At 39.7% G+C, this 24,550-nt stretch overlaps 1 protein-coding gene across 1 annotated transcript in view; it reads left to right on the top strand.

Moving 5' to 3' along the window:
- The window catches only part of LOC116332088 (supervillin-like), a 71,713-nt gene that overhangs the window by 25,739 nt on the left and 21,424 nt on the right, over positions 1-24,550 (top strand). Inside the window, exons 11-20 of the mRNA XM_031754947.2 lie at positions 9,980-11,281; positions 11,726-11,896; positions 12,080-12,117; positions 12,236-12,297; positions 12,453-12,589; positions 12,805-12,900; positions 14,661-14,952; positions 17,477-17,542; positions 19,018-19,729; positions 22,489-23,005. Of these exons, the coding sequence (XP_031610807.2) occupies positions 9,980-11,281; positions 11,726-11,896; positions 12,080-12,117; positions 12,236-12,297; positions 12,453-12,589; positions 12,805-12,900; positions 14,661-14,952; positions 17,477-17,542; positions 19,018-19,729; positions 22,489-23,005 (3,393 nt within the window). The remainder of the gene's footprint in view (positions 1-9,979; positions 11,282-11,725; positions 11,897-12,079; positions 12,118-12,235; positions 12,298-12,452; positions 12,590-12,804; positions 12,901-14,660; positions 14,953-17,476; positions 17,543-19,017; positions 19,730-22,488; positions 23,006-24,550) is intronic.

Raw genomic sequence — 24,550 nt, forward strand, 5'->3', positions numbered from 1 at the left:
GAGAGAGAGATACACAGAAAGACCCTTTTTAGGGTAGCATCTCATTGTTGGATAAAAATGTAATATATTCAGACTGGTTGACTGGCATAGACCCTGCCTGTGTGTCTCTCTCTGTACATTTGTGTATCTATATTTGATTTCTTATGTATCTGTTGACTGTTCTTATTTGTTTTTCTTCTAAATGTATTTTTGTTTTATTTTTTCACAGTTGAATAACAAATAGTTTTCAGCGAACTTAACCATGTTCCTTTTTATTCAGCTTGTCATTTTACCTTTCCAATATTTTCACTTAAGTTATTACTATTCTGCTCAATCATAGTATCTCTTCTAAATCATTGTTATTAAGCTATATTATAGGATTTCTGCTAAATCATAGTATTTCTACTATATTATATTTTCTTTCTAAATATAGCATTTCTGCTATAGAATAGTATTTCTGCTATGTTATAATATTTGTGCTAAACTGGAGTATTTTTTGTTAAAACATAGTATTCATATAAAATTAAAATATTCATAGTATATTACAGTGTCTCTGGTAAATCACAGCATTTCTGCTATGTTGTACTGTTTTTCTAAATCATAGTATTTCTGTAATGTTTAAGAATGTTTGGCTAAATATATTCTTTCTGTTATCTTATACTATTTCTCCTAAATTCTTGTATTTTTGACAAGTTATTGTGTTTCTGGTAAGTTACAATATTTCTGCTAAGTTCTGCTATGCTATTGTATTTCTGCCAAGTATTATGTTTCCTCTAAGATATTGCAGTTCTGCTAAGTCACTACATTTAACAAAGTTCCTTTGCTTCTGCAAAGTTTTTACAATTTTGCAACTTTTCAGCTTTTTCAGCTAGTTTCAGCAGACAGCTTCAGCTTTAAAGCATCCACACTGCATTTTCGCAGGAAATGCAAATTTTCTAGTTATTCTTCAAGTTGCTTCCGTCGTTTTTCGCCGTGGATCTACTTCCACAATTTTCAAGCCGATTTTCACCATTCAAATTTTAAACTATTCTGCTATTTCTGCTAATGATGGCTATATCTTTTGGTATTTTATACTGTTATACTTTTAAAATATTAAGCTTTTATGCAATTTTTGTCCCATTGAAATGAATGGAAAACTTCCAAAATTCTGCTAAAACTTGCTAATTTTTGAAACTTAACTACTTTTCCTACTTTCACATAGAACAACCATTCAAACTTTAAAATGTTCTCAAATTATTGGGCTATTCAGGTATAAATCAGCTTTTTCATATCTGTTACAGTTTTCATCTTATCCCTCTTTAAGTTTTGAGTTTCATTTTGTGATTTTTCACAAAATACATGCGTTGTTATGGTTGCTATGCAGTTGGTTCTAAGTGTGCCACTGTAGGTTTTGCAGTCTTCTCTTCATGTCCGAACAACTTCTTGCTACTTGCTCAATTTGCACTCAACTTCCACAAATTATACATCAAAACGTAGGTATTTTTGCTGGCTTTCCGAAAATGTCACTATCATGGTTGTGAGATTTATAGAATTTTGGCAAATCTCCTCAGACCAACACAAAGTCGCAAAACTCTCCATAGAAAGTCAATGGAGAGCTTGTTCAAAATCACAGCTTGATTTCTGTAATGAGAGGCATATTCGAATCGTCATATCTCCTTAATGAAGCGAAGTTAAAACATGAGGCTTGTCCCCGTATATCTTCAGACACTCCTGACACTCACAATTCAAGAATTTTTTCTCACCTATTACCGTTCTGAAATGAGTTAGACTTGTTTGAGGGTAGGAAATTCGTACTTCAGCTCAGATTTCTTCAGATTTCAAACTCTGGAAATGAACCACTTTTTCTCTCGTCATATCTTTTAATGGATTTCCACAGAGACCTGAAAATTTCCATGATTGTTCACCAAAGCCTGCTGTCTCTTACGGTGAAAGAATGATATTGATACTCCAAATAGATTTAGAGTTAGAAAGCGTTGTTTGAGGGCAAGTCAAGGCAGTTTTTGCTTTGCTCTACTCAGTTATGGTGCATTAGAAGTCAAATATCTTTAATAATTCATATTTTAATGATAAATTGTCAACACTTTAAGATTCCCCATCTCTTCTGAACAAAACGGTGTAAGAATGACCGTTCTAGCCCCTACGGTTAGGAAATTATGGTCATTTGTTTGAGGGAGTCGTCATTATGAGAAATAGACTGCAAAAATCCTGTGTCTCTCTGTGCTGCGTGCACCTGTTTTGCGGGGAAAAAGTGCACAGGCTCTCTGATTGGTGGATTCAAATTTAGCAGCTCCCAGGCTGCTTGACTGAGCTAGAAACTTACTTCTCTCCCTGTGTGTGTGTGTGTGTGTGTGTGTGTGTGTGTGTGTGTGTGTGTGTGTGAGACAGAGAGAGAGAGAGAGAGAAAGCCTTTTATGGGATGATCTCATTGTAAGATTCAAATTCAATATATTTAGACTGGTTGACTGAATTGGATCTTGTGTGTGTGTGTGTGTGTGTGTGTGTGTGTGACAGAGAGAGAGAGAGAGAGAGAGAGAGAGAGAGAGAAAGCCTTTTATGGGATGATCTCATTGTAAGATTCAAATTCAATATATTTAGACTGGTTGACTGAATTTGATCCTGTGTGTGTCTCTCTGTGCTTGTGGGACTTTTGCAGCTGTCCATTTCGCTTTTCCAATTTTTCTATTTAAGTTATTACTATTGTGCTAAGTCATAGCATTTGTGCTGCTTTTAAGTATTTGTGCTAAATACAGCATTTCTGCTATTTTATAAGATTTGTGCTAAATATAGCATTTGTGCTAAATCATACTATTTCTGCTATTTTATAGGATTTGTACTTAATATAATATTTCTGCTTAATTATAGTATTTCTGCCATTTTATAGTATTTGTGCTAAAACATAGTATTTCTACTAAATGCAGTATTTCTGGGTAATCATTGTATTTCTATATATTTCTGCCAGGTCCCCAGGAGTCAGTCCTAATATTCAAATTTACATATCAGGACCTGGGACGGCTTCCCAGCCAGCCAATCATATCGGAGTCCTGGCACATTCAAATTTGCATATTGGGACCTTCATGGCTTCTCAGCCAGCCAATCATATCTGAGTCCTGGCACATTTAAATTTGCATATTGTGGCATTCATGGCTTCCCACCAGCCAATCATATCTGAGTCCTGGCACATTCAAATTTGCATATTGTTGCCTTCATGGCTTCCCAGCCAGCCAATCATATCTGAGTCCTGGCACATTCAAATTTGCATATTGGGACCTTCATGGCTTCTCAGCCAGCCAATCATATCTGAGTCCTGGCACATTCAAATTTGCATATTGGGACCTTCATGGCTTCCCAGCCAGCCAATCATATCTGAGTCCTGGCACATTTAAATTTGCATATTGGGACCTTCGTGGCTTCTAAGCCCACCAATCATCTATGTCATATATCTCTAATATTTCATATTTTTATTTTAAATGGTCAGCTTTTCAAGATTCCCTATGTCTTCTGAATAAAATGGTCTAAGAAAGACTGTTTTAGCCCTCACGGTTAGAAATTTATGGCTGTTTGTTTGAGGGAATTCTCACTATGAGAAATAGACTGCAAAATCCTGTCTCTCTCTGTGCTGCGTGTGTAAAAGCCTGCACTTAGTGCACCAGTTTTGGCGGGAAAAAGTACACAGCCCCTCTGATTGGTGGATTCAAATTTAGCAGCTCCCAGGCTGCTTGACTGACCTAGAAACTTGATTTTCTCTCCTGTGTGTGTGTGTATGTGTGTGTTTGTGTGTGTGTGTGTGTGTGTGTGTGTGAGAGACAGAGAGAGAGAGAAAGAGAGGGCGAGAGAGAGTTTTATGGGAGCATCTTATTGTATGATTTAAATTCAATATATTTAGACTGGTTGACTGAATTTGATCCTGTGTGTCTCTCTGTGCTTGTGGGACTTTTGCAGCTGTCCATTTTGCTTTTCCAATTTTTCTATTTAAGTTATTACTATTGTGCTAAGTCATAGCATTTGTGCTGCTTTTCAGTATTTGTGCTAAATACAGCATTTGTGCTAAATCATACTATTTCTGCTATTTTATAGGATTTGTACTTAATATAATATTTCTGCTTAATTATAGTATTTCTGCCATTTTATAGTATTTGTGCTAGAACATAGTATTTCTACTAAATGCAGTATTTCTGGGTAATCATTGTATTTCTATATATTTCTGCCAGGTCCCCAGGGAGTCAGTCCTAATATTCAAATTTACATATCAGGACCTGGACGGCTTCCCAGCCAGCCAATCATATCTGAGTCCTGGCACATTCAAATTTGCATATTGGGACCTTCATGGCTTCTCAGCCAGCCAATCATATCTGAGTCCTGGCACATTCAAATTTGCATATTGGGACCTTCATGGCTTCTCAGCCAGCCAATCATATCTGAGTCCTGGCACATTTAAATTTGCATATTGGGGCATTCATGGCTTCCCAGCCAGCCAATCATATCTGAGTCCTGGCACATTTAAATTTGCATATTGGGACCTTCATGGCTTCTCAGCCAGCCAATCATATCTGAGTCCTGGCACATTTAAATTTGCATATTGGGGCATTCATGGCTTCCCAGCCAGCCAATCATATTTGAGTCCTGGCACATTTAAATTTGCATATTGGGACCTTCGTGGCTTCTAGGCCCACCAATCATCTATGTCATATATCTCTAATATTTCATATTTTTATTTTAAATGGTCAGCTTTTCAAGATTCCCCTATGTCTTCTGAATAAAATGGTCTAAGAATGATTGTTTTAGCCCCTATGGTTAGAAATTTATGGCTGTTTGTTTGAGGGGAATTCTCACTATGAGAAATAGACTGCAACAATCCTGTCTCTCTCTGTGCTGCATGTGTAAAAGCCTGCACTTAGTGAACCAGTTTTGGCGGGAAAAAGCACACAGCCTCTCTGATTGGTGGACTCAAATTGAGAAGCTCACAGCTGTTTGACTGACCTAGAAACATGCTGTTAACAGCCCCTGTTCACTTTCTGATGCTGCTGTCTGTCTGTCTGTCTGTCTGTCTGTCTGTCTGTCATTTAAATTCAATATATTTAGACTGGTTGACTGAATTTGATCCTGTGTGTGTCTCTCTGTGCATGTGTGTTTCCATATGTTTCCATATTTGTGATTGTGTGACTGTTATACTTTTTTTGCTGATTTTTTTTCATTTCACAATTACATTTGAGGGACCCTTAGCATATTTAGACTGGTTGGCTGAATTGGATCTTGTGTGTGTGTGTGTGTGTGTGTGTGAGAGAGAGAGAGAGAGAGAGAGAGAGAGAGAGAAAGCCTTTTATGGGATGATCTCATTGTAAGATTCAAATTCAATATATTTAGACTGGTTGACTGAATTGATTTTTTGTGTGTGTGTGTGTGAGAGAGAGAGAGAGAGAGAGAGAGAGAGAGAGAGAGAGAAAGCCTTTTATGGGATGATCTCATTGTAAGATTCAAATTCAATATATTTAGACTGGTTGACTGAATTGGATCTTGTGTGTGTGTGTGTGTGTGTGTGTGTGTGTGTGTGTGTGTGTGTGTGTGTGTGTGTGAGAGAGAGAGAGTGAGAGAGAAAGCCTTTTTATGGGATGATCTCATTGTAAGATTCAAATTCAATATATTTAGACTGGTTGACTGAATTGGATCTTGTGTGTGTGTGTGTGTGTGTGTGTGTGTGTGAGAGAGAGATAGATAGATAGAGAGAGAGAGAGAGAGAGAGAGAAAGGCTTTTATGGGATGATCTCATTGTAAGATTTAAATTCAATATATTTAGACTGGTTGACTGAATTGGATCTTGTGAGTGTTTGTGTGTGTGTGTGTGTGTGTGTGTGTGTGTGAGAGAGAGAGAGAGAGAGAGAGAGAGAGAGAGAGAGAGAGAGAGAGAGAAAGACACGCACAAAGACCCTTTTTAGGGCAGCATCTCATTGTTGGATAAAAATATAATATATTCAGACTGGTTGACTGGCATAGACCCTGTGTGTGTGTGTGTGTCTCTCTGTACATTTGTGTATCCATATTTGATTTTGTGTGTATTTGTTAATTTGTGTATCCATATTTGATTTTGTGTGTATCTGTTGGCTGTTCTTATTTGTATTTCTAAATGTATTTTATTTTATTTTTCACAATTGAACAAAAATTAGTTTTGAGTGAACTTAATCATGTTCCTTTTATTCAGCTTGTCATTTTACCTTTCCAATATTTTCACTTAAGTTATTACTATTCTGCTCAATCATAGTATCTGTTCTAAATCATTGTTATTAAGCTATATTGTAGGATTTCTGCTAAATCATAGTATTTCTACTATATTATATTTTTCTTTCTAAATATAGCATTTCTGCTATAGAGTAGTATTTCTGCTATGTTATAATATTTATGCTAAACTGGAGTATTTTTGCTAAAACATAGTATTTATTTAAAATTACAATATTCACAGTATATTACAGTGTCTCTGGTAAATCACAGCATTTCTGCTATGTTGTACTGTTTTTCTAAATCATAGTATTTCTGTAATGTTTAAGAATGTTTGGCTAAATATATTCTTTCTGTTATCTTATACTATTTCTCCTAAATTCTTGTATTTTTGAGAAGTTATCGTGTTTCTGATAAGTTACAATATTTCTGCTAAGTTCTGCTATGCTATTGTATTTCTCCCAAGTATTCTATTTCTTCTAAGATATTGCAGTTCTAAGATACTACATTTTAGCAAAGTTCCTTTGCTTCTGCAAAGTTTTTACAATTTTTGCAACTTTTCAGCTTTTTCTGCTAGTTTCAGCAGACAGCTTCAGCTTTAAAGCATCCACACTGCATTTTCGCAGGAAATGCAAATTTTTCTAGTTGTTAGATAAAGTTCTGTCATTGTATTGCTACTTTAGCATAACATTATTGATTCTCCTATTTTGACTAGTTTTACTCTATGCACCTGCAAATACTTTAAGATTTTTGCATCAGGTGATCATACCATAACATTTCTGATGCTTCTCTTTCTGTTAATATTTCTTAATAACCCTTTAATTGCTTTTTTATCATTACAAATTCAAATTATTATAAAATATTTATTTGCAATCTTATTAGAATTTGGTGTTTGTAAAAAGAAAGCTTGAAAGAAGTATTTTATCTTTTCAAAATCTATAATCTGTGGACTTTATGGCTCCCATTATCTGCTGAGCTTCTTAGCTTGTGGCTTTTACCACTGTGTCAGTGCTAGGATCTTTCTGGACTGTGGGCCCAGCTCAGTCACACTTGCCCTGCTCCAGTTTCACATAGAAAGAGGCTCTGGGGAGCTCATCAAGGAAAGTTTGTACGTGAGAGGGATGATTACAGGGCTGGATTTTGCTTTCCTTTAGAGGCGAACCTCACTTAACAGCAGCCTGGTTCATTAAGCTAACAGTTTGTCAGTTTCTATTATAAACCTGAAGACGCCACCACAAAAGGAACAAGAAGCTTAATGGATGTGAACGAATTCAGGGTGATGACACTGTGGCAAATCTTATATGAAGCCTATAAATAATGTTCTTACTTATTAAACTTGACTCTTGTTGTAGTTGTAGTTGTCGCACAGTCCTGCTAAATAGTGCACCTTTGGTCTCTAAGAACTTGAGCTGAAGTTTCTCTCAGGGTTTGATACTGATGCATGAAATCATCCTGTAGCCTGGCCGCCCTGTCAAAGAGCGACTGGTCTCTCAACACAGACTCAGAGAGTGATGCTCAGACAGACTTCACCTGGCCCTCAAGGTACAGTCCACTTGGGATGCCATTAGCGTGAAAACCCACCAATTGCCCACTGTCCACTGGGGACATATGGTTTTATGACACAGCACTGAGGCACTAAATAAAGTCCAGGTTATGATTGCTCATGTGATATTTTCAGATGAAAATGGTGTGCAGAAGGAGTTTGAAATGTCTTAAGTGCAATTTTCCTAAAAGCGTTGAATAAAGCCTTGAACAATTTTGAAACCTGCTTACTGTATATAATATAATACTCTTGACAATATTGTGACAAGTAAATGTAATAACATAATAAACTTGAAAGAAAAATGTTTCCAGTGGACAATCAGCTAAATCTTTTCCGTACATCAAAAGCATAACTATTCACAATTATTTTTAATTCATTAATAATTCCCACTATAATTGACATCATAGTCTCTCATTTAACGGTTGTTTGGTGTTTTGAGGGTTTTTCCTTTTTCAACTGACAAACTTTAATTTCTAACATTTTTTAATTCAAAGATTTACCTGAAACCGCATCTCACACGATCAGTTTGAAATTTTCAATAATGCATAGTCACTAGATTTTAGCGAGCAGTTAATAAGTGTTAGTGAACTGGAGTTGATGGGGTGACAGCATTTGAAAGCTCCAGACCCTGACCCGAGTCGGCCGCAGAGCTACTGACTTGGCACTTGTCAGCAAGGCTGTACTCACATGCCCCCTCCTCAGGTTCTGGCCTGTTAGCTTCTATGAAACTATATCTCAGTCTTACACTGAATCACTTACTTATAATGTTGTGGCATAAGGAGCTTACATGAATGATTTTAAATCTTCTAAAATGGTTTTGTGAGGTAAACTGGTAGAAAACAGAAGTTTTATCTGAGTTTGTGTGAAGACTTTGGCTATATGTGGATTTCTGGTGAGGACAGTGGCATAGATAAGCAATACAGCTAGTTTGCAAATAGCTGGTGAAATGATGAACACTAAAATTCTCGAATGAACGCTCGAATGAATAAGTGAAATTAGCAGAAGTGTGGTATGACTTAGTCAGACCTTTCATTAGACTATTACGCATGTATGGTTGAATTGGTACACATCACAGCAACATTAAAAATAATGGTGCTTATTTGTAAAGTTCTTCTAGGGTGGTTATTTTAATCACTTTTTCTTGAGTGTACCCAAATGACTCTGACTTCTGTTCTGTCCTTGTCAGCTGCTTATTCTAGCTAGTATTAGAGTACAAGAAGGACTCTTTTAAGTCTCTCATGCCATGTCAGATAAAGCAGAGGCACATCAATTATGTGTGGCTTAGTGGTGTACAATGAGATTAGTGTAACCTTTAGCTACCAAGGGTTAGAAAGTTGTAGATAAAAATAGTTTGACTGACTTTTTTGGCATCTGAGCGAGAGAGGGACACTTGGATTCAAATTTAAACCTAGGACATGCTATACTCGACCTTTTTGTGTAGGATTTGAGTCTGGAATTGGTCTCGTGATAGCCTCATGTTTGTGTTCTTTATGTCTGACAATGTCTAGTTGGAATTAATGGAATTGAAATCAGCTTTGGCTGATTTTTTTTTTCAGACAATACAACTGTTGTCAGTTTATGTAATTATTTACCAAACTTTGTGTAAGGCAGCTTTACTGGATCTGATTAAATAGTGCCGAATTTGGCGAGTATCCCCTTTGCACCTCTATATTGCACTGTTTCTGATTCAGATTTGTAATTTCACCATATATTACAAACTTACACAGAAAGAATTTTCTGTCAGTCTGACACAGACTTTTTGATGTTAGCTGTCCAGCTATGACCTTAAGGCCAAAGTGGATCAAGCCAGCCACATGACCAGGAACAAGTTTATTTTATTGTTGACACTTTTGCATTCCCTTGGGTCAGACTGTCAACACAAGTTCTAGGAAGAACCCCTTTATAAAAGTGCCATCGTGTGGCAGATTTGGAAACATGCAGCTTCCCAAAAATTAAAATTAAGTTCAAGAGTTGCCAATTTTGATGGTGAAAGTGAAGGCGATCAATCACAAACTGTTAATGTGCATATGGAAGAGGGCCGAACAGGTAGAGACAAACTTCAGAGGAACAAATTTAAATTGGGTAAGGGCTTTAATTTCTATTTCTATTTATTTATTTATTTATTTTTAGTGGAAGTCTGTATTACAACTTATATCCCCTTGTGTTTGAGTTGAGTTTTGGACTTAGAGGAAATGGCAGTTTCTAATTGAACTGGAAGCTCAGTTTCCCTTGTGCATTCCTTTTTCCAAGAATCCGAGTAAGGGAACGATTTTCCAGGGATGAAACTGTCAAGAGGCCTCCTGACTGCAGTCCTGATAGGCACCAGGATAACAGATACCGTATTCAAGGGAGCGCAGCTCAATATACGCAACAGCATTCAGAACCCACCCAGCAAAGGACAGTTCCCCAGCCTCAGCCCAGCCCAGGCCACCGTCCGATCCATGGGCAAACACCCTACCCTACTTCGAACTCCGACTACCAACACTCTGTCCCTGCTGTGGACTCTCAGCCCTATTTGGCCATGATTCCATTAGAACCAAGTGCCAAACCTTCTGAACCCCCTGAAGTACAACCACGAAGAAGAGTTAGTTCTGACCAAATGTATGCTGCCCACAGGGAGGCACGATTGGAAGCGAGGCAAGCCCTAAAGGAAGAAGCCCAAACAGAGGGCCTGTTAAAGAGCAGGAAAGCTGTGTTGCCCTCAGAGATACGGCGAAGGGAAAGGAGTGTGGATGACACACATAGGGGACGACATGAAGATGCAGACTGGCAGAACAAAAGTCCAGAACGAAGGAGGGCAAGTCAAGGTGAGGAAGACTGGGATCGGGAGAGACCAAGGGAGAGGGGGAGGGAGAGAAATGTTGAAAGGATCAGAGAATGGAGGAGAGAGCTTGGCCATGACGGCCTAGAGGAAAGAGCATTTAGATCATCACAGCCTAGACAGCATCAATCCTCTGACCCTTTATGCTATCAAGAGCCCCAAATTCAGCAAGCAGGGCCTCTAATGCATCAGCAGCACAACAGACAACATGCTGCACAACTTCAACAACAAGACCCGCAAACGCAACATCAGTATGACCACGCGAGACAGCCAGCGGAGAGTCAAAGACAACAACAGGCTCAAAGACAGCAGGAGTTGGAGCTACAAAGACATAAGACTGTACGTCAACAGCAAGACTCCCAGGAGAAACAACATCCCCAAATACACCAAGAGTCTGAGCATCACAGGCAGCAGCAGGCTCCATCTGGGCACCAGAGGCTTAACTCAGCCTATCTCCAGAAGGGCTCCTCTTTGCCTCAGGCCAGACACAGAAGCACGGAGATGAGTGGGGGGTCCAAACTCAAGACACGAACCCGCTCCATGTCAGATATAGGTATAAGCCAGCATTCTGTCCTGTATGGTATGGACAGGACAGGCGTAAGCAGAGAGGCATCCAGGACCGGCCCTGCACCAGGAATGGCTAACGGAGAGACGGGCACCCTGGACACAAGGGTGTCAGTGGCACAGCTGCGACACTCTTATCTGGAAAATGCAAACCGAAAACCAGAATTGTAGGTCCACTGAGCATGGGCTCTGTGTTGCATCGCTAAATAACTGGCTAACAGTGCATTAATAAGCTGGTGCAAATAAATAATACAGTGGCAATCTGAGAAAATAATGGTGATGCATTTTATGAGGCATGGAAGGAGTGAAATACTGTTGTGTCTCATTACATTTCTGCAAACTAGCATTAGTTACTGTTTTGACAGTTGAGTCACAGCTGCATGTTACCATCAAGTAACTGACCTTTATATTTGTGTTGCCATTAGGCTGTGTTAAGTGTGTGCAATAATATCAGTGTGAGGCCCTGCTTTTATTTTATTTTTTTAACCCAAGTGCGTCTGAAGGTAATATGTTAAATTAAAAAAACAAGACCAACCATCTTTATTATTAAATGTACTTTCCCTTTTTGTTGTCTTCGTCACACTTTCCAAATTCATCCATTCCTCCAAAAGTGAGACTACTAAAGTAGATCTCTCAGCTGTGGAAGTAGATCCATCTAGCAGCAGCGATCGGGACAGGGGTGTTCGCAGACCTCGGCGCTACATCACTCCAGGAGACAGTCGAATGTCGGAGAGGTTTCGGACCCAGCCCATCACATCTGCAGAGCGTTTGGAGTCTGATAGGTACAAGAGGAGCTTTCTGTACTAGGAACTCCTTATAACAAGTCCTTTACAAAGGAAAAAACACAGAATGGCATGAAAGAGCATGACTCTACACTGGCATTCAGGTTATGGTCCTGTGGTCAACAGATTAAATAAAATATGGCATAAAGTCAGAGGAATGATGCATTTTTATGTCTTCTACAGGTCTCGTCTGAGCCCTTCACAACTACAGGATGCTGAAGGCGAGTACAGTCTATCAGAGAAAATGTATTTAGTTTAAAAACAGTTTAAGGAAATTTTCATAACTTTTGCAATATATATAATTATGCATATAACATAATTCTCTCTTTTTAAAAGCAGATGAAGAAAAACTGGATGAGAGAGCCAAGATGAGTGTGGCTGCGAAGAGGTCTCTCTTCAGGGTAAATCATTCATAACACACGATTAATGCTGCACACTAACCGTTTTAAAATCATAGTTTCAAAAGCTGAAATTTGGCTTAGATCACCTTTTGGTGTTTTATTTTATCCTGAGTTATCTGAGTATAGAAACAGGTATACGTTTTGTTTTGGTACAGGAACTTGAAAAAACATCGGAGGGTGGTGTTCCCAAACCACGCTCACGAAATGCCGCTGTAGAAAGGCGTCTGAGAAGAGTTCAGGACCGCTCACACACACAGCCTGTCACCAACAAGGAGGTGGTGAATGCTTCAAGGTAGCTGGGCCTTTTGAAGCTTTTCTTTTCTTTTCCTATATTACTTCTCCTCATTTTTAAAGTCATTTCTCTGCTCCTATCTGTAATTTTCTGTGCCTCTCTTGTCTTTTTCTTCCTTTCTCCTTGACACATCTTAAGACACTTCTATTTCTGTCTTCCATCACCTTAATTTCACTGTTTTTTTTCTTTATATATCTCCTTTTCTCCACTTTAAGTGATCCTGCCACATCTTCACAACCTCCGGTTTTCCACAGTAATCTAGATAATGTGTCCGGACCCAGAGTAGGCAGCACCAGTGTGACTAGCATCAGGTGGGCTGGGCTGCTTTCCTGAGTGTACGTGTGCTATTAATGTACTTAGTCAAACAACTCTGCTCAGACAAGTATATAAAGTCTGGTGATGTGTAAAATATCTCCCTGGACCCAAAAGGGTGGATGCTGGGGTGGTGGATGGGTTGAAATAGATGGCAATGCAGGCAGCAGCATTGACATAAGGGAGAAATGGTAAGTTTTCCAGCATAAAAATAAATGTATGAATTTTATAGAGAAGAGGGTGCGTTACAATGTATAGTAAAAAATTATATTTAGTACTGAAGGCATCTAGCCAGTATGCTTGATTAAAAACAATTAAAAAAAAAACCTCTTTATTAATGCACTTAGAGAATTGGGGTAATTTATAAACTGGATTAATTTATGTTATCCAAGAATTTACTGATATATTGTTTTTTATTTGGGTGGCGTTCGGTCTTAAAACAGTCCAAAAGCAGGAAAAGTCAGATGCAGGTAGTAAAATACAAATTGTCTTTAATAAGGCATTAGGAGAAAAATGGCTATAAAACGTGCTGCTGAGCTTTTCTGGATAAGTCACAAATTAGGTTAGGCGGAGAAGGTCAACTGAAGGTCCAAGAAGTAAACAAGAATAAAGAACAAAAGAGAGTAAAAAGATAGCCTGAAAAACTGCACATGAACAACATGATGGAAACATAAATAACAAGGACAAAACAAGGGACAAAGTATACTTATGAAATAAACCTGAAAGTAACTGAACACACAAAAAATTAAAAACAGACATCCAGAAAAACAATTAAGAGCTAACAGGTAAAAAAAAAAAACCCCTTACATTTGCTTCAAGCAAATCCCTCCATTGAATGACATCCACACATATGAATTAGAGAGATCTGCATGATGTTTGCGCTCTAAATAAAGCTAAAACCCACAACCACACCTAGTTTCTAACTACCCTTTCCTATTTAATTTGCCATGTTGTTTGCGGTTAATAAATCTCCGTCCCCCTCTCCTGGTTGCAGTGCTGATGTGCTCATCCAGCTCACCTTACCTTGTTATTTCTGGCCCCCTCATGTCCTGCTTCTTAGCTGTGTGCACCTTATAGGAGATAGAAGACGCTGCTTACACAATAACTTATTCAGAACTTTAAACGTTCAGTTTCCAAGCATCACTGCTTCTTGCAGTGGTTTTCACATGCAGGTCATGAACCTCGGTGGAGGAAAAGGTTGCATATCATCAGAAAGGTCAGAGGTTGCGCCAGTTAAAGCGTGAGCTCACGTGTCTTGCAGTTTGTTTACCAGGCCAGGTTTAACTCAGCACACTACTGCAAACATTCAGCTGCATTATATGATTATCAGTCATCTGTGGGCTGATCTGCTTATGCCTCTGTTGCTGTGACTGTAATCTGCCACAGCTGCCATGACCATTTACTCATCAGGTATTTGCATGTTCTTTTTTTTTTTTAAATTCTTCTAAGGTGAGACTTAAGTCAGGTTTTACTACCTTAACACTTCATGACTAGTGAAAACTTATAAAGACTAGTATAAAGTATAGACTTTGAAAATGCTGGTCTGGAGGTGGTTAAAGTATCAAAAACAAATGTGAAACTCTGTAATAAGGTAATAATTATTACTCTATTAATTCAAAGAAATCTTAAATTTTCCATTTAATTCCACTGTATTCAAGTCAAAGGCAGATATCACTGTAGTATAAAAATGTCCCAGGTTAAAGTAAACATTTATTTATTTTTAAAATCAGTCACTGACATCCCTTTGTCTCTACCCCAGCATTCAGGGTTCCTCTCAGCCAGGCTTAACAGTCCAGGAGCAGGACAAGGAAAGCCAGGAGCACCAGAAACCAGCTCAGGCTTCCAGTGCAGGGGTGGAGGTAAATGGCCAGGAAGGTGTCCCAGAGGAGCCAGACCTTTCCACGCTCAGTTTGTCTGAGAAAATGGCCCTGTTCAACCGCCTCGCCCATTCTACAGGCAAGACTGGTGAAGGGACTCGAGGAGACACCCGCCAGCGCAGAGCTAATGCTCGTTTTCAGACTCAACCTATCACCCAGGGAGAGGTGAAGAAGGTACAATAATGTCACCTTTTGCAATGCCAATATACAAAGACCTCTAACGACTACTACTAGTTCTTCTACTTTTCTTCTAACATATGCAGGGAGTGCAGAATTATTAGGCAAGTTGTATTTTTGAGGAATAATCTTATTATTGAACAACAACCATGTTCTCAATGAACCCAAAAAACTCATTAATATCAAAGCTGAATGTTTTTGGAAGTAGTTTTAGTTTGTTTTAGTTTTAGCTATTTTAGGGGGATATCTGTGTGTGCAGGTGACTATTACTGTGCATAATTATTAGGCAACTTAACAAAAACAAATATATACCCATTTCAATGATTTATTTTTACCAGTGAAACCAATATAACATCTCCACATTCACAAATATACATTTCTGACATTCAAAAACAAAACAAAAACAAATCAGCGACCAATATAGCCACCTTTCTTTGCAAGGACACTCAAAAGCCTGCCATCCATGGATTCTGTCAGTGTTTTGATCGGCTCACCATCAACATTGCGTGCAGCAGCAACCACAGCCTCCCAGACACTGTTCAGAGAGGTGTACTGTTTTCCCTCCTTGTAAATCTCACATTTGATGATGGACCACAGGTTCTCAATGGGGTTCAGATCAGGTGAACAAGGAGGCCATGTCATTAGGGTATAAAAGAAGAAAAACTTTCTTGCCAGCCACGCTGTGGAGTACTTGGACGCGTGTGATGGAGCATTGTCCTGCATGAAAATCATGTTTTTCTTGAAGGATGCAGACTTCTTCCTGTACCACTGCTTGAAGAAGGTGTCTTCCAGAAACTGGCAGTAGGACTGGGAGTTGAGCTCGACTCCATCCTCAACCCGAAAAGGCCCACAAGCTCATCTTTGATGATACCAGCCCAAACCAGTACTCCACCTCCACCTTGCTGGCGTCTGAGTGGGACTGGAGCTCTCTGCCCTTACCAATCCAGCCACGGGCCCATCCATCTGGCCCATCAAGACTCACTCTCATTTCATCAGTCCATAAAACCTTAGAAAAATCAGTCTTGAGATATTTCTTGGCCCAGTCTTGACGTTTCAGCTTGTGTGTCTTGTTCAGTGGTGGTCGTCTTTCAGCCTTTCTTACCTTGGCCATGTCTCTGAGTATTGCACACCTTGTGCTTTTGGGCACTCCAGTGATGTTGCAGCTCTGAAATATGGCCAAACTGGTGGCAAGTGGCATCTTGGCAGCTGCACGCTTGACTTTTCTCAGTTCATGGGCAGTTATTTTGCGCCTTGGTTTTTCCACACGCTTCTTGCGACCCTGTTGACTATTTTGAATGAAACGCTTGATTGTTCGATGATCACGCTTCAGAAGCTTTTTTAAGACTGCTGCATCCCTCTGCAAGATATCTCACTATTTTTGACTTTTCTGAGCCTGTCAAGTCCTTCTTTTGACCCATTTTGCCAAAGGAAAGGAAGTTGCCTAATAATTATGCACACCTGATATAGGGTGTTGATGTCATTAGACCACACCCCTTCTCATTACAGAGATGCACATCACCTAATATGCTTAATTGGTAGTAGGCTTTCGAGCCTATACAGCTTGGAGTAAGACAACATGCATGAAGAGGATGATGTGGACAAAATACTCATTTGCCTAATAATTCTGCACTCCCTGTATGAGCAACGTTCTGTGCAATACATATGTTATGATTAGATTAGTTGTATTCAAAACTGACATGGGATTAGGCATAAAATAAGGCACAAAAATTGGTAGAAGTATATAGAAAAGAGACTGAAAGAAAAAACATGAAAGACTGCAATGTTCAACAAAAAATGCAAAGAAAGCAGAGAAAATTGGCTGAAAACAAACAAAGGGAACAATCACAACTAACAACAATGAAATTGTGTAAGTAGTGATAAAATGACATGAATGATATTCGTGTTTATCACAAAAGCTGTAGTGTAAAACCAAATTTCTGCAGGAGGTTAACAATTTTCTGGCAGAACTGATGTGCAGACAAAAGTGTAATTTAATTAGAATGAACAATAGATCATCTAGATATCATAGAGTTTTTTTTGCCGTAAGATTTGTGAAAAACCTGCAAACAGTTTACTTTCAGGTTACTTCCAGTGACTGCAGTGAGCACCACGAACAGTTTGCCTCAGTGCTTTAGGGACAGCTGACGTGATTCTCTGTGCAGAGGGATGACTTTTACATAGCACAAAAAAGGTCACAGAGTTTATTTTGCACTTTTTTCTTTCTTTTTTCTTTTTTTTTTTTTTTACATTACTAGCCTACATATGTCACAAATGACAAGAAGTCCACAAATGGGAGGCCTGACACAATTTTCGTTTATCACATTAATGTCGTTGTTTCCAGAGCTACCCTGAATTTTATAATACTGCATATATTAGTAAGGGTGAAAAATGAAAACGTTTCTCCCCGGCATGTTCTGACAAAGATAACCTGACATCACGCTGAGATACTTTATAAAAGGTCGACTTTATCTCCACCATGTTCTCAGCAGTGAGTCATAGTCAATACCTGGTTTCCACACAGGAAGATGAGCTGGCAGTAACCTCTGCGGTGTGCAATGGTGACTTAGAGACCAGTCAGGAGGAACATGTAAGACCCCTGCTGCATTTGTGGAGCTTATGATTGGTTGCATTGAAAAATCCCGCCAGGACTGGGCCTGCTAGAAGCCAGTGTTTGTGTCTAGTGGCTTTTGGTGTTGGTTAAAAATGAATTTTATTTTGCCTCAGTGTTAGATGTGTGTACTCTTGGCAAAACAGCATGTAATTAAAAGTTCTGGTTGATTTTTTTGTTATCTGTGGCTATTTTTTTAATGGTTGCTGCTTCTGGGACATGCTTGTTCCCTGCATAACAAGCATGGGATATTCAAATGCAAGCAAATGCAGCTTTTTAGTTTGTTTAGTCCTGAAGTAACTTCTGTTGCAAAGGAAATGCTTACCTGTGGATTTAGTATGTGGATAGATGTGATACTGAATGTGTGCAAAATTTGGTGAGACCTTGAATTGCAAACAAAATCAGTGTGTGGTAGTCTGGTGTGGAGCTTTAGCATGTTATTGATGACTGGTTATTTCCGTAAATATATAAGCCACCTGTGCTGGAGCACCTTGAGGAAGAGACATAAACTACACAATGTAGGAGATAACATCAATACAGCTTTGATGCACTTTTCTGGCTTTTAAAGTTTAATTCCTAACCACAGATGACATATAAAAGAGTGACTGCATCGTGTAGTTGTTTCGCTTGCCTAACAAGTGAAAGAGCCTCAGTTTGTTCCCAGGAGGAGACAAAAAGCCTTGGCTGTTGTGTCAGGAAGTCATCTGGAAAGTGTGTACTTAGGTCAGATTAGGGAAACGACAGGGTTGGCTGTCTTTTATATACAGTGTGTGTTTCTAACTAATCCTTTGACTGACTCTTGTTTGAAGGATTCAAATCAAGTGTCAAATTTTAAATCCAGCTTTATTTTTTTAGCTCATCATGCTCCTGTAGTTTAAAGTATTAGGGTGTCTTTATTTATTAACTTTTTGTTGCTCAAGCATTTCAGATGCATTTTAATTCAATTCAATTTTATTTATACAACTCTAAATCACTTTATATTAGGTGCTTTATATTGTGAGGTAAAGACCCTACACTGCACTGATAACTCCATGATGCCACACTGGTTAACAAAAATGGAAGTATGAACCTAATTAAAAGGAAATTACTGATCCGTGTTTAAGTATGACGACGTGGCTAAGATGTATATTATCAGGTAATTGTGTGAATGACAGGTACTGCTGTGGCTTCAGTTGTGCTGTGATTGCTGCTTTCCTTCCTCTCAACAGTCCACATGTTTCTTCCCTACCTTTTGGCTTCTTTGCCATACCACTTTACTCAACCTATCATCGTCTGTCTGTTCACCATCACATCCACATAGGCCTACTTTCTGCAACATATCCCTCCATTGAGTTCTAATTTATCTGCTTTAATTGTATTCACGTCCTCCGTCCTTCATATCGATCCTTTCACCTCTTCTGTTGTTCTATCTTTTGTGTCCCGACTTTCTCACATGACTCCTGCTGTTCTTGCAGCTGAGAAATAGTGGCGAGATCAAACTGGAGCCCCTGTCAGCCTCCCTGGTTCGATCGGTGGCAGCTGTCACCTCCCAGGCCTCCGTCGCCATGGTAACCAAGGCGTCAGGCAGCAGTGCCGGTGATGATGATGGTCTCCGTTTAGAGAAGTCCACTGCCGTCACGTACATCCCTGCCCAACAACAGGCTTCCAGTAGCACCAGCATTCACCAGGAGAGGGCGCCGAAGTACTTCTCCATGACCCAGAGTGGGGACCCAGGCCACCCAGAGCCTGAGCTCAACTCCTCCCCTCATCCTTTCCCTGAGAGCCGGGAGAAATTTGGGGCCCCTCCTGCTCCCACCTCCTCAACTGATCACAGGCAGGAGGAGGAGAGCCGGAGAGCACCGAAAGAGGGGGAGGTGAGGCAAAGACAGCAGGGAGGAGCCAGAGAAGCCGGCCAAAGCAGCAGCATTAAGGGTAAGCGGCACTCCCCCGACAGGGACAGAGACGACAGGCAGCAGCATCCCCGGCTTCAGCACTTTGCCGAGCCCTCTTTGTGGGGGGGCGAGTCAGAGTCTCTGCCCAGCTGGAGAGCCGCAGACGGAGACTCCCACGAGAACAGAGACAGAGCAGAGGGAGGAGGACGAGGAAAAGGAGGCTACCTGAGGGAGGCTGCAGCAGCTCACAGTTCCTCCACACAGGAGCAGGAAAGAGGCAGTGGCCCGGTCTCAGGTAGGGAGCTTCTCTGTTGATTATAACATAAAGAGATGGAGATAATTGGGGGATTGAGAGAAGGATGGACAAAGAGAAATAAAAACAGAAGGGGCAAAAAGAAAAGACAGAACGGAAGTGACAAAAAGACAGAAGGAGAAATGTCTGGGGAAGGGGCTGCTCTCATTATCCTCATTGTCTCATGCAGCATGCTCCCACGCATGATTGGTTTTTGCCGGCTGCACACACACTTGTCCCAGCTGGGGGTGTTTGATTTGGCTGATACAGAAAGAGAGAGAGAGAGGAGAGGGAGAGGCGTCTGAGACTGCATGTAATTAGCATATTTTTCCATGAATTTACCTCGTGGCTTCTTTGTCTGGAAGGAGGAAGCCCTTTCCTGACATGCTGTTGATCAGCTAAGATTTTTATATAGAACTGTCTCTCCTCACTGCCGTGGCCTATACAGGGGCTGTCATCCCTTTTGCACCACATTACGCCTGTGGCTTAGCTGTGCACATGCTACAGTAAAATAGGCCTGACCTGTTTTTATGTACTAATGCACAGAGTGTCCAGGGGTGGTCCTTTCCCATGCATGCACACAAGCACACAGTACATGCAGAGATGAAAGCACTCATTGAGAGAGTGCAGAGCAATTGTTGGGCACTTAAATAAAGCAGGTAGATCACAAGAGGGACACAATAGAAGGCTTGTCTGCAGGCTATAGCCTTATTTACTTCTGCATGAGTAAATCTTCACTATTGTAAGATCCTTTATATGAGCTTATCATGATTCACTGGGGAATTACCACAACATGCCTAAAAGCCTTAATAAGACACATGTTAAGCCTACTGTGTAGTTGTCCTTCTGACTGTGGCCAGAGTTTTTCACCATACTGTGAGGTATCTCCACAGTATGTTTAATACACATTAAGTGGGGATAGTCTGGGATTCCTCCCTGCAGGAAATCTTGACTATCTCACACTTTACTTTTTATGCACCATTTACTTTTTCTGTATCAGTGTAGTGGACATTTTTTAAAAGAAACATAGAAAACTGCACTGTAATGCAGCGAGGCTCTCTGCTGTTCTGTACTGCTTTCAAAAATATTTCCAATGTAATATTATTCCTGTTATCCCTGCTGAGTCAACATACATATACATTTACTTTTCTGTCCTCTTAACTTTGCCTCGCTCCAGAGAGAGTGTAATGAAATAACAGTCTCATATCAGGCTTTTCTGTTTTTGTTTGCCCAAAGGGCCATTTGTCACCTGCTCACATTCATAATTAAGCTTCTTTTAATAGCTCAGATACCCATGTTCAAAACTTTGTGCCCACTTTAAAGTACGTCACACATATCTGAGCTTTCAGGTGATTCAGAGGATATTCGTGTGCATCTCAGATATGTTTCTGAGGGTGAAAACACAGGCAGGCAACAAGATACGATAGCACACTAGCAACAAAACATATTCAAAAAGTTGCTCAAAGCTTCATCTTCTTACATATAACTTGCAGATTAACAATACAGTGTTTTTTCAAAGTAAATCCTGTGCCTCTTTAATGGTTTCACTGGTGGGAAAAATGCTTTTGCTCAAAATATTGAAGTGAACGTGTCTTCTAACGTCTGCAACTATGTGGCTCGAACTTAAATCCAACAAAATCGTTTCCCTGTGAATGCATTTCATGTTGCTGCACAAACAGATATATGGTAGCCTCATCTTCGTGTTTAGTAACACGTGAATCCATTTCCAGATAATTGTTGGAATATTTATTCTGTGATTGCTTGCAAAAAAGGGTTCTTTCAAAAAATGCTTCAGGAATGTTTTGATATATTCAAATTTATAAGAGACAAACAAAATTATAATTAGTTCAGTGAAAAGAACAATGTGGTCATTTCCAATAAACCCAGCACTAAAATCTCAGATGGAGCTTCCCTAAATTCATCAGCAAACAAACAAAAAGTGAAAGGTAGATTTTAAAGAGCCTTTAAACTAACGCTACACCCACACAGTGCGTTTTAAAAGTTGACTGTCTTTGACTTTCCTGTTAGTTTAGTTTAGTTTTACCTTTTAGAGCATAATGGCTTACAAATTATCCTTCATCCATGCTAATATGTTTTTATTTCAACACACTGCTAACATCTACACTGTTCCACCATATTAACACCAATAAAGGTGGGACTATTGAAAATACTGCTGAACCAGATGTAGTTTGAAAATTCTCAGTTCAAGATATAGACTGTATATAAAAGTTGAACATAGAAATGCTTTAATTCTTTCCTTTGGTTGGAAAACGAAATCTGAGAACGTAGAAGTCTGAAAAGATGAAAGGTGTAATGTTGTTTTTCAGGCTGTTGAAAAGATTTGAATTTAACCCAATTCCCAAACAGATTCATGTTTACTCTCACTCAGCAGTTTTCTGTTGAATAGACTTCCAAAAAATTCTAAATGGTAACCATTGTATATATAAAGTATAAAAAAATTTGTATGCCATTTATTGTAAAACCAAAAATTGTTTGCATGCACAGGGATGAAGTGGTAAACAGTGTCATCTCACAGCAAGCTCATCTGGGAAATGTACAGAGGTATCATAAAGGACGAGGTTTCCTCTCAGATTTCAGACAAGTGTAATCACAGTGGGACATATTTTCCCATCTGGAAAAGTTATCTTTTTAATATTTTTTCAACAGGTTTTGATGGAAGGCCTGTGGCACATAATCTTTTATGTAAATATCTGTCATTTTGACCAGTTAATATACACTATTGCATTCTATTTTTCTCTCAGATGTGCCGGATCATCACGCGCCACTGAGGCCGCTGATAGCTAAAGTGTCATCCAGGACTGTGTCTCACGTTTCAAGCAGCCAGCAGCAGCAGAAGACCATCATTCAGCCTCCCCAGACCCTCCCTAAACCTTTCACACAGCAGCCTCCTCCAAACCAACCCAAACCTCCGTCATACATCCAGCCCCAGCCGTACTCCCAGGCCCCACCAACATATCCCAAACCTTTCAATCACTCGCCACAAACCCAGCCCAAACCTCAGGGATTCGTCCAACCTCTCCCTAAGCCTTACCAGCAGACAGCACCGCAGCCTCAGCTCAAACCCCAGGTGCCTCCGCAGACCCCCCCCAAACCTCAGTCCTTGCCCCAGGTGCTCGTCAAGTCCCAGTCCCTGCCCCTGGAACACATCGAGGACTTGGGCAGACACAGTGATCATTCTGGGGACCTGCTGTCCCCCACAGAGTCCGGAGACCAGCTGTCTGACGGCATGTCCAGCAAACAGATGTCCATAAAGGAGAGGTGAGTGACAGCTAAAGGTTTTATCTAGTGCAAATGTACTTGTATAGATTTATTTATTTGCTGTAGATGTAAAAGCAGAGGGGAAAAAAAAGATGTAGAGGATACGATTAAAATGTCCAAAACAACGCCCAAATGCAAATTAGTATTCAATTCCAAAATTCCGATTTGTGGTCTCTGGAAGGTGCTGCTCCTCATAAGGACAAAACTCTATGCTGGTAATCCCTCGGAGCGCTTATTTGGGCAGCTATATTGGAGATAAAAAACATGCTCAGGTTTGAGAAACAATATCTGGTATAAAAGGCTTTTTCTCCTGACAATTTACACTTCAACTACTTACCTCCAAAGTTACACAACATCATTAAATGTCAGCACGATTGTCCTCTCTGACTCATCTCAGCAGAGAAGAGAACAAGTTCCATGGTAATACCCCCCGGATACAGAAAAATGATATTTACACTTACCTACATCGTTACGAAATTAACGAGTTGATATGTCTGCCACCACACAGCTGAAACTGTTACGAAGTCTATTGCTGCCGTCTTTGTCGTTATGCCTCATTATGTCTTTGTCTATTCATGAAGAAAAATTAAATTACAGCTAATAATGATCAGCTCAAAATGATAAAAATAGAGAAAAAGGCCTGACCTCTGAAGAGGTCCTTAGAACATAGTGCCAAACAAATCTGGCTTTTACTTAATTCACGAAATTGAATCTCATCCATTTATAAGGTAAGAACTGCAAAAGCTCTCACAGGGACATTAATCAGAACACAGACTCAACTTTATTTCAGCATTACAGAAATCAGTCAGAGGTGGACAGTGCACAGCCTCACATTAGGCGTGGGTTTAGTGAAACTGGTTCAGTAACCATACAAAAACATTTTTTCACATAAATGAAATAAGTGCAGTGTAACCAAAAGACCTGACACTTCTTTTTTTTCTGAATAGAAATACCTTCAAAGGCTTTGCTCCAAACATGGAATACAAACAATGGCACACATGGCCGTGACTGGGATCCTTTAGGTGAATGAAAATTCACAAAGAAAATCATCCTTTAAAACTTGTAGCCTAGCAACACTGCAGCTATTACTGAACTTAGATTTCATTCACAAGTTCTGGATCCACTCAGAGTTCGGCTCTTTACAAGGTGTAAAATTAATTGGCAGCAAAGATCAGATTTTGATTATTTTCTGCTGGCTGAGTCAAAAAAGCCAAAGCTTGCTAACATTGTAGTGTTACACCTGATAAGACTGTGTGTCCTTCACTGCCGTAAATAGGTTTGTTTAACTCTTTCACATCTATGGAGGTGGGAGAGATTCATTATTAGCATCACTGTGTTTCACAGCTGGCAGAGAGCTGAGAGTTTGCACATTCCTCCTAATGCCCTCATTTCTGCCCTGTCCAGACAAGGAGAGGAGATGATGACATACTTTCCTTTACCCCTCGGCCAGCAGTCTTTGGAGGCCTTTGTTACAGTTTTTCTCGATTGCTTAAACACATTTCTTGAAACTATGCCTCGTATTTTCAAAACAGTAAACACAAATCC

This window comes from Oreochromis aureus, linkage group 18, assembly GCF_013358895.1.
Source record: "Oreochromis aureus strain Israel breed Guangdong linkage group 18, ZZ_aureus, whole genome shotgun sequence".
Lineage (NCBI taxonomy): Eukaryota > Metazoa > Chordata > Actinopteri > Cichliformes > Cichlidae > Oreochromis > Oreochromis aureus.